Source organism: Oncorhynchus clarkii, unplaced genomic scaffold (assembly GCF_045791955.1).
Source record: "Oncorhynchus clarkii lewisi isolate Uvic-CL-2024 unplaced genomic scaffold, UVic_Ocla_1.0 unplaced_contig_14094_pilon_pilon, whole genome shotgun sequence".
NCBI classification, from domain to species: Eukaryota; Metazoa; Chordata; class Actinopteri; order Salmoniformes; family Salmonidae; genus Oncorhynchus; species Oncorhynchus clarkii.
Genome location: NW_027257993.1, coordinates 6,495 through 17,500, shown reverse-complemented (window position 1 = coordinate 17,500; position 11,006 = coordinate 6,495). Strand labels below are relative to the sequence as shown.

General features: G+C 42.8%; 1 protein-coding gene across 1 annotated transcript in view; it reads right to left on the bottom strand.

Moving 5' to 3' along the window:
* The window catches only part of LOC139394428 (caskin-1-like), a gene marked incomplete at its 5' end in the record, with an annotated part of 4,385 nt that extends 599 nt beyond the window's left edge, over positions 1-3,786 (bottom strand). Inside the window, 3 exons of the mRNA XM_071142494.1 lie at positions 1-277; positions 2,305-3,025; positions 3,275-3,786. The exon at positions 1-277 is cut by the window's left edge and continues 599 nt beyond it. Coding sequence (XP_070998595.1) covers positions 181-277; positions 2,305-3,025; positions 3,275-3,786 — 1,330 coding nt within the window. The remainder of the gene's footprint in view (positions 278-2,304; positions 3,026-3,274) is intronic.
* Between the last annotated feature and the right edge of the window lie 7,220 nt (positions 3,787-11,006).

The following is an 11,006-nucleotide window of genomic DNA, read 5'->3' as shown; positions in this document are numbered from 1 at the left end:
CCCCATTCCCTCCTATGTAGTGCAGTCGACCCGAGCTCTATAGTAGTGCACTACGTCAGGAATATGAACACACAGGAACACTTCTATCATAGCTATTCTATACAGGAGCCGCAAAGCACCCTGGGATAGCTGGCGTAAGCAGTCAGCTCTTGGCTGGTTGTCGTAGCGACGCTGGGAGCTCTAGTCCAACATGGCGTCCAATTGGTCCGCCAGGTCGTCAAACATGCTGCCGATGTCGTCTAGAATGTTGACTGTCGTCTTCTCCTCCAGTAGAGAACTGGAGAGAGGGAGAGGGAGGGAGGGAGAGAGGGAGGGAGAGGCAGGGAGGGAGGGAGGGAGGGAGGGAGGGAGGGAGGGAGGGAGGGAGGGAGGGAGGGAGGGAGAGAGAGAGAGGGAGAGAGAGGGAGGGAGGGAGGCAGGGAGAGGGAGAGAGAGGCAGGGATGGAGGGAGGGAGGGAGGGAGGGAGGGAGGGAGGGAGGGAGGGGGAGAGAGAGGCAGGGAGGGAGGGAGGGAGGGAGGGAGAAAGAAAGAGAGAGAGAGAGAGAGAGGGAGGGAGGGAGGGAGAGAGAGAGAGAGAGAGAGAGAGAGAGAGAGAGACAGAGAGGGAGACAGAGAGGGAGGGAGGGGGAGAGAGAGAGAGAGAGACATTAAACAAGTAAACATCTTCTCATATCCAATGATACCTCTTAAAGGGGATGTTTACCTAAAAATCAAACACTTCTCAAGTGATTCCATTAAAACTGAACAAAAACATAAACGCAACATGTAAAGTCCCATGTTCAACATGTAAAGTCCCATGTTCAACATGTAAAGTCCCATGTTCAACATGTTAAGTCCCATGTTCAACATGTAAAGTCCCATGTTCAACATGTAAAGTCCCATGTTCAACATGTAAAGTCCCATGTTCAACATGTAAAGTCCCATGTTCAACATGTAAAGTCCCATGTTCAACATGTAAAGTCCCATGTTCAACATGTAAAGTCCCATGTTCAACATGTAAAGTCCCATGTTCAACATGTAAAGTCCCATGTTCAACATGTAAAGTCCCATGTTCAACATGTAAAGTCCCATGTTCAACATGTTAAGTGTTGATCCCATGTTCAACATGTAAAGTCCCATGTTCAACATGTAAAGTCCCATGTTCAACATGTTAAGTGTTGATCCCATGTTCAACATGTTAAGTGTTGATCCCATGTTCAACATGTAAAGTGTTGATCCCATGTTCAACATGTTAAGTGTTGATCCCATGTTCAACATGTAAATTCCCATGTTCAACATGTTAAGTGTTGATCCCATGTTCAACATGTAAAGTGTTGATCCCATGTTCAACATGTTAAGTGTTGATCCCATGTTCAACATGTTAAGTGTTGATCCCATGTTCAACATGTTAAGTGTTGATCCCATGCTCAACAAGTTGAGTGGTTTGCTGATGCCAACGTTGTGAACACAGTGCCCTATGGTGGGGGTATGGGTACAAGCTTCGGACGACGAACACAAATGCATTTTATCAATGGCAATTTGAAAGTGTTTGTCTCCTCACTGGTTGTGTGTGTGTGTGTGTGTGTGTCTCCTCACTGGTTGTGTGTGTGTGTGTGTCTCCTCACTGGTTGTGTGTGTGTGTCTCCTCACTGGTTGTGTGTGTGTGTGTGTGTCCTCACTGGTTGTGTGTGTGTGTCTCCTCACTGGTTGTGTGTGTGTGTCTCCTCACTGGTTGTGTGTGTGTGTCTCCTCACTGGTTGTGTGTGTGTGTGTGTGTGTCTCCTCACTGGTTGTGTGTGTGTGTCTCCTCACTGGTTGTGTGTGTGTGTGTGTCTCCTCACTGGTTGTGTGTGTGTGTGTCTCCTCACTGGTTGTGTGTGTGTGTGTGTCTCATCACTGGTTGTGTGTGTGTGTGTGTGTGGTGTGTGTGTGTGTGTGTGTGTGTGTGTCTCCTCACTGGTTGTGTGTGTGTGTGTGTCTCCTCACTGGTTGTGTGTGTGTGTGTGTCTCCTCACTGGTTGTGTGTGTGTGTGTGTGTGTGTGTGTGTGTGTGTGTCTCCTCACTGGTTGTGTGTGTGTGTGTGTGTGTGTCCTCACTGGTTGTGTGTGTGTGTGTCTCCTCACTGGTTGTGTGTGTGTGTGTGTGTGTGTCCTCACTGGTTGTGTGTGTGTGTGTCCTCACTGGTTGTGTGTGTGTGTCTCCTCACTGGTTGTGTGTGTGTGTCTCCTCACTGGTTGTGTGTGTGTGTGTCTGCTCACTGGTTGTGTGTGTGTGTGTGTGTGTGTGTGTGTGTGTGTGTGTGTGTGTGTGTGTGTCTCCTCACTGGTTGTGTGTGTGATCCTGGTTAATCTTCTGCTCCACAGCTTCCAGAGCTGCAGCTAGGGAGGCGCTGGTCTCCTCCAACCTCAGATGATGCACCTCCTCTTCTTCCTCCTCCTCCCCTACTTGGGCTGGAGCCTCCTCCTTGGTCTGCTCCTCCTCCTGCTCTCTCCTTCTCTCAACTCTCCTCTCCAACTCCTCCGTCTCTCTCCTTCTCTCAACTCTCCTCTCCTCCTCCTTCTCTCTCCTTCTCTCAACTCTCCTCTCCTCCTCCTTCTCTCTCCTTCTCTCAACTCTCCTCTCCTCCTCCACCTCCTCCTTCTCTCTCCTCCTCTCAACTCTCTTCTCCTCCTCCACCTTCTCAACTTCTCTCCGGTCCTCTTTTAGTCTTTCTTCCTCCCTCCCTCTCTCCTCCCTCTCCTCCCCCTCCCTCCCCACCAGCAGGTCGACAGAGAGGCCAGAAATGGAGGAGCGGGGAGGCTTGACGGGGTGGGGGGTGGAACCGGGGGTGGAGGGGGTCTGGGGAGTGGAGGGGCTGGTGGCGGGAGAGGAGGAGGAGGTGTAGGGGGGGACAGGGGACAGGGAGGGAGGGGTGAGGGTGTCTGGGACAGGGAGAGGTCTAGGGAGAGGGGTGGGGGAGGAGAGTGAGGGTTTGGTGGGTTTAGGACCGGTGGGAGGAGGGCAGGGTTTGAAGGAGACTGGGGGAGGCATCCACCTCGGATCTGCTGGAGAAAAAAAACAGAGAAAAAAATGGTTTAGAGGTTAGAGGTCAGGGATTAGGGTTAAACTCACCAGGACTGTCAGCTTCAAGCCCAGGTAAGGGGACTTGTCTGGTCTGGGTTAGGTTCAGAGGTCAGGGGTCAGAGGTCAGGGTTAAACTCACCAAGACTGTCAGCTTCAGGCCCAGGTAAGGGGACACGTCTCGTCTGGGTTAGGTTCAGAGGTCAGGGGTCAGAGGTCAGGGTTAAACTCACCAGGACTGTCAGCTTCAGGCCCAGGTAAGGGAACGCGTCTGGTCGGGGTGGGGGGGTCCTGCTGCTGTCTCCTCACGGCCACCATCGAGGGTTTGGGCGACACCGGCGGCTTCAGCGGCTTCCTGACTTCTGCCCTATCACAGCTCTCCCTGCGAGAGGCCACCTCCCCCTCAGCCTCCGACCCGGGCCGTATCCGCAGGATGATGCGGTGAGATTGGTCGACCCCTCCGTTCACCTGCTGGGGGGCCAACTGGCTGTGATGCAATTGGTCAATGCTGCTCTCTGGTTGGTCAACGTTCTTCCTGCTGCTCTCTGGTTGGTCAACGTTCTTCCTGCTGCTGTCTGTTTGGCCGCTGCCAGGTGTGGCGCTCGCTGGTTGGCTGCTGGTGGTTGTGCTGTTGTCTGATTGGTCATTGCTGTGCTCGCGGCTGCGTGGGCGTCGCCGAATGGTGTTTGTCTCCGTCAGATGGAACTTCTCTGCGTCAGAATAGTTGGGGGGGTGGGGCTTTCTCCTGGGCACCAATCAGATTGACTTTTAGATATATCAATCAAATAGAATCTGTATAACTGTTAAAGTGATAAATATAATTGTAACTGTTACAGACTGGTAGAGTTAGACTGGTAGAGTTAGACTGGTAGAGTTAGACTGGTAGAGTTAGACTAGTAGAATTAGACTGGTAGAGTTAGACTGGTATAGTTAGACTGATAGAGTTCGACTGATAGACTGAGAGTTAGACTGGTAGAGTTAGACTGATAGAGTTCGACTGGTAGAGTTAGACTGGTAGAGTTAGACTGGTAGAGTTAGACTGATAGAGTTAGACTGATAGAGTTAGAGTTAGACTGCTAGAGATAGACTGGTAGAGTTAGACTGGTAGAGTTAGACTGGTAGAGTTAGAGTAGTAGAGTTAGACGGATAGAGTTAGACGGATAGAGTTAGACTGGTAGAGTTAGACTGGTAGAGTTAGACTGATAGAGTTAGACTGGTAGAGTTAGACTGATAGAGTTAGAGTAGTAGAGTTAGACGGATAGAATTAGACTGATAGAGATAGACTGATCGACTGATAGAGTTAGACTGGTAGAGTTAGACTGGTAGAGTTAGACTGGTAGAGTTAGAGTTAGACTGCTAGAGATAGACCGGTAGAGTTAGACTGCTAGAGATAGACCGGTAGAGTTAGACTGACAGAGTTAGACTGGCAGAGTTAGACTGGCAGAGTTAGACTGATAGAGTTAGACTGATATAGTTAGACTGGTAGAGTTAGACTGGTAGAGTTAGACTGATAGAGTTAGACTGATAGAGTTAGACTGGTAGAGTTAGACTAGTAGAGTTAGACTGATAGAGTTAGACTAGTAGAGTTAGACTAGTAGAGTTAGACTGGTAGAGTTAGACTGATAGAGTTAGACTGATAGAGTTAGACTGACAGAGTTAGACTAGTAGAGTAATAGAGTTAGACTGGTAGAGTTAGACTGGTAGAGTTAGACTGGTAGAGTTAGACTGATAGAGTTAGACTGATAGAGTTAGACTGAGAGAGTTAGACTGGTAGAGTTAGAGTTAGACTGGTAGAGTTAGAGTATTAGAGTTAGACTGGTAGAGTTAGACTGGTAGAGTTAGACTAGACGAGTTAGACAAATAGACTGATAGAGTTAGACTAGTAGAGTTAGACTGCTAGAGTTAGACTGATAGAGTTAGACTGGTAGAGTTAGACTGGTAGAGTTAGACTAGAAGAGTTAGACTGATAGAATTAGACTGATAGAGTTAGACTGGTATAGTTAGACTGACAGAGTTAGACTAGTAGAGTAGTAGAGTTAGACTGGTAGAGTTAGACTGGTAGAGTTAGACTGGTAGAGTTAGACTGATGGAGTTAGACTGATAGAGTTAGACTGGTAGAGTTAGAGTTAGACTGGTAGAGTTAGACTGATAGAGTTAGAGTAGTAGAGTTAGAGTAGTAGAGTTAGACTGATAGAGTTAGACTAGAAGAGTTAGACTGATAGAGTTAGACTGGTAGAGTTAGAGTTAGACTGGTAGAGTTAGACTGATAGAGTTAGAGTTAGACTGGTAGAGTTAGACTGGTAGAGTTAGACTGGTATAGTTAAACTGCTAGAGTTAGAGTTAGACTGATAGAGTTAGACTGGTAGAGTTAGACTGATAGAGTTAGACTGGTAGAGTTAGACTGATAGTTAGACTGATATAGTTAGACTGGTAGATTAGACTGATAGACTGACAGAGTTAGACTGGTAGAGTTAGACTGCTAGAGTTAGAGTTAGACTGCTAGAGTTAGACTGATAGAGTTAGACAGATAGAGTTAGACTAGAAGAGTTAGACAAATAGACTGATAGAGTTAGACTGATAGAGTTAGACTGATAGAGTTAGACTGATAGAGTTAGACTGAAAGAGTTAGACTGATAGAGTTAGACTGATAGAGTTCGACTGATAGAGTTTGACTGATAGAGATAGACTGGTAGAGTTAGACTGGTAGAGGTAGACTGGTAGAGTTAGACTAATAGAGTTAGACTGATAGAGTTAGACTGATAGAGTTAGACTGATAGAGTTAGACTGATAGACTGATAGAGTTAGACTGATAGAGTTCGACTGATAGAGTTAGACTGATAGACTGATAGAGTTAGACTGGTAGAGTTAGACTGGTAGAGTTAGACTGATAGAGTTCGACTGATAGAGTTAGACTGCTAGAGATAGACTGGTAGCGTTAGACTGGTAGAGGTAGACTGATAGAGTTAGACTGGTAGAGTTAGACTGATAGAGTTAGACTGATAGAGTTAGACTGATAGAGTTAGACTGATAGAGTTAGACTGATAGAGTTAGACTGATAGACTGATAGAGTTAGACTGATAGACTGATAGAGTTAGACTGGTAGAGTAAGACTGATAGAGTTAGACTGAAAGAGTTAGACTGATAGAGTTAGACTGATAGAGTTAGACTGATAGAGTTAGACTGATAGAGTTAGACTGACAGAGTTAGACTGATAGACTGATAGAGTTAGACTGATAGAGTTAGACTGATAGAGTTAGACTGATAGACTGATGGAGTTAGACTGATAGAGTTAGACTGATAGACTGATAGAGTTAGACTGATAGAGTTAGACTGATAGAGTTAGACTGATAGAGTTTGACTGATAGAGTTTGACTGATAGAGTTCGACTGATAGAGTTCGACTGATAGACTGATGGAGTTAGACTGATAGAGTTAGACTGGTAGAGTTAGACTAGAAGAGTTAGACTGATAGAGTTAGACTGGTAGAGTTAGACTGATGGAGTTAGACTGGTAGAGTTAGAGTTAGACTGGTAGAGTTAGACTGGTAGAGTTAGACTGGTAGAGTTAGAGTTAGACTGGTAGAGTTAGACTGGTAGAGTTAGACTGATAGAGTTAGAGTTAGACTGGTAGAGTTAGACTGGTATAGTTAGACTGGTAGAGTTAGACTGATAGAGTTAGACTGGTAGAGTTAGACTGATAGAGTTAGACTGGTAGAGTTAGACTGATAGTTAGACTGATAGAGTTAGACTGGTAGATTAGACTGATAGACTGACAGAGTTAGACTGGTAGAGTTAGACTGCTAAAGTTAGAGTTAGACTGCTAGAGTTAGACTGATAGAGTTAGACAGATAGAGTTAGACTAGAAGAGTTAGACAAATAGACTGATAGAGTTAGACTGATAGACTGATAGAGTTAAAATACTGATATTAATGAGAATATTCTGGGCCATATTGATATTAATGAGGATATTCTGGGCCATACCAATATTAATGATACCAATATTAATGAGGATACTCTGGGCCATACCAATATTAATGATACCAATATTAATGAGGATATTCTGGGCCATACCAATATTAATGAAGATATTCTGGGCCATACTGATATTATTGAGAATATTCTGGGCCATACTGATATTAATGAGGATATTCTGGGCCATACCAATATTAATGAGGATATTCTGGGCCATACCAATATTAATGAGGATATTCTGGGCCATACCAATATTAATGATGATATTCTGGGCCATACCAATATTAATGATACCGATATTAATGAGGATATTCTGGGCCATACCAATATTAATGAGGATATTCTGGGCCATATCAATATTAATGAGGATATTCTGGGCCATACTGATATTAATGAGGATATTCTGGGCCATACTGATATTAATGAGGATATTCTGGCCATACCAATATTAATGAGGATACTCTGGGCCATACCAATATTAATGATACCGATATTAATGAGGATACTCTGGAATATACCAATATTAATGAGGATAATCTGGGCCACACCAATATTAATGAGGATATTCTGGGCCATACCAATATTAATGAGGATACTCTGGGCCAAACTGATATTAAAGAGGATACTCTGGGCCATACCAATAGTAATGAGGATATTCTGGGCCATACTGATATTAATGAGGATATTCTGGGCCACACCAATATTAATGAGGATACTCTGGGCCATACCAATATTAATGAGGATACTCTGGGCCATACTGATATTAATGAGGATATTCTGGGCCATACCAATATTAATGAGGATACTCTGGGCCATACTGATATTAATGAGGATATTCTGGGCCATACTGATATTAATGAGGAAATTCTGGGCCATACCAATATTAATGAAGATATTCTGGGCCATACCAATATTAATGAAAGAGTTCGACTGATAGAGTTCGACTGATAGAGTTCGACTGATAGAGTTCGACTGATAGAGTTCGACTGATAGAGATAGACTGGTAGAGTTAGACTGGTAGAGGTAGACTGGTAGAGTTAGACTGATAGAGTTAGACTGATAGAGTTAGACTGATAGAGTTAGACTGATAGAGTTAGACTGAAAGAGTTAGACTGATAGAGTAAGACTGATAGAGTTCGACTGATAGAGATAGACTGATAGACTGATAGAGTTAGACTGGTAGAGTTAGACTGGTAGAGTTAGACTGATAGAGTTAGACTGATAGAGTTAGACTGGTAGAGTTAGACTGATAGACTGATAGAGTTAGACTGGTAGAGTTAGACTGATAGACTGATAGAGTTAGACTGGTAGAGTTAGACTGATAGACTGGTAGAGTTAGACTGATAGAGTTAGACTGATAGACTGATAGAGTTAGACTGATAGAGTTAGACTGATAGAGTTAGACTGATAGAGTTAGACTGATAGAGTTAGACTGGTAGAGTTAGACTGATAGAGTTAGACTGATAGACTGATAGACTGATAGAGTTAGACTGGTAGAGTTAGACTGATAGACTGATAGAGTTAGACTGATAGAGTTAGACTGGTAGAGTTAGACTGATAGACTGATAGAGTTAGACTGATAGACTGGTAGAGTTAGACTGGTATAGTTAGACTGGTATAATTAGACTGATATAGTTAGACTGGTAGAGTTAGACTGATAGACTGGTAGAGTTAGACTGGTATAGTTAGACTGGTATAATTAGACTGATATAGTTAGACTGGTAGAGTTAGACTGGTATAGTTAGACTGGTATAATTAGACTGATAGACTAATAGAGTTAGACTGATAGAGTTAGACTGATAGAGTTCGACTGGTAGAGTTAGACTGATAGAGTTAGACTGATAGACTGATAGAGTTAGACTGATAGAGTAAGACTGATACAGTTCGACTGATAGAGTTCGACTGATAGAGTTAGACTGATAGACTGATAGAGTTAGACTGATAGAGTTAGACTGATAGAGTTAGACTGATAGACTGATAGAGTTAGACTGATAGAGTTAGACTGATAGAGTTAGACTGATAGACTGATAGAGTTAGACTGATAGAGTTAGACTGATAGAGTTAGACTGATAGAGTTAGACTGATAGAGTTAGACTGATAGACTGATAGAGTTAGACTGATAGAGTTAGACTGGTAGAGTTAGACTGATAGAGTTAGACTGATAGAGTTAGACTGATAGACTGATAGAGTTAGACTGATAGAGTTAGACTGATAGACTGATAGAGTTAGACTGATAGAGTTAGACTGATAGACTGATAGAGTTAGACTGGTAGAGTTAGACTGATAGAGTTAGACTGATAGACTGATAGAGTTAGACTGGTAGAGTTAGACTGATAGAGTTAGACTGATAGAGTTAGACTGATAGACTGATAGAGTTAGACTGATAGACTGATAGAGTTAGACTGATAGACTGATAGAGTTAGACTGATAGAGTTAGACTGATAGACTGATAGAGTTAGACTGATAGACTGATAGAGTTAGACTGATAGACTGGTATAATTAGACTGATAGAGTTAGACTGATAGAGTTAGACTGGTAGAGTTAGACTGATAGAGTTAGACTGGTAGAGTTAGACTGGTAGAGTTGCATTTGATAGACTGATAGAGTTAGACTGGTAGAGTTAGACTGGTATAGTTAGACTGATAGAGTTAGACTGGTATAGTTAGACTGGTATAGTTAGACTGGTATAATTAGACTGATATAGTTAGACTGGTAGAGTTAGACTGGTATAGTTAGACTGGTATAATTAGACTGATAGAGTTAGACTGATAGAGTTCGACTGATAGACTGATAGAGTTAGACTGATAGACTGATAGAGTTAGACTGATAGAGTTAGACTGATAGACTGATAGAGTTAGACTGATAGACTGATAGAGTTAGACTGATAGAGTTAGACTGATAGAGTTAGACTGATAGAGTTCGACTGATAGACTGATAGAGTTAGACTGATAGACTGATAGAGTTAGACTGATAGAGTTTAGACTGATAGAGTTAGACTGATAGAGTTAGAGTTAGACTGATAGACTGGTAGAGTTAGACTGATAGACTGATAGAGTTAGACTGATAGACTGATAGAGTTAGACTGATAGACTGATAGAGTTAGACTGATAGACTGATAGAGTTAGACTGATAGAGTTAGACTGATAGAGTTAGACTGATAGAGTTCGACTGATAGACTGATAGAGTTAGACTGATAGACTGATAGAGTTAGACTGATAGAGTTAGACTGATAGAGTTAGACTGATAGAGTTAGAGTTAGACTGATAGACTGGTAGAGTTAGACTGATAGACTGATAGAGTTAGATTGATAGAGTTAGACTGATAGACTGATAGAGTTAGACTGATAGACTGATAGAGTTAGACTGATAGAGTTAGACTGATAGAGTTAGACTGATAGAGTTAGACTGATAGACTGATAGAGTTAGACTGATAGAGTTAGACTGATAGACTGATAGAGTTAGACTGATAGAGTTAGACTGATAGAGTTAGACTGATAGAGTTAGACTGATAGACTGATAGAGTTAGACTGATAGACTGATAGAGATTAGACTGATAGAGTTAGACTGATAGAGTTAGACTGATAGAGTTCGACTGATAGAGTTCGACTGATAGAGTTAGACTGATAGACTGATAGAGTTAGGCTGATAGAGTTAGACTGGTAGAGTTAGACTGATAGAGTTAGACTGATAGAGTTAGACTGATAGACTGATAGAGTTAGACTGATAGACTGATAGAGTTAGACTGATAGAGTTAGACTGATAGAGTTAGACTGATAGAGTTAGACTGATAGACTGATAGAGTTAGGCTGATAGAGTTAGACTGGTAGAGTTAGACTGATAGAGTTAGACTGATAGAGTTAGACTGATAGACTGATAGAGTTAGACTGATAGACTGATAGAGTTAGACTGATAGACTGATAGAGTTAGACTGATAGACTGATAGAGTTAGACTGATAGACTGGTAGAGTTAGACTGATAGACTGATAGAGTTAGACT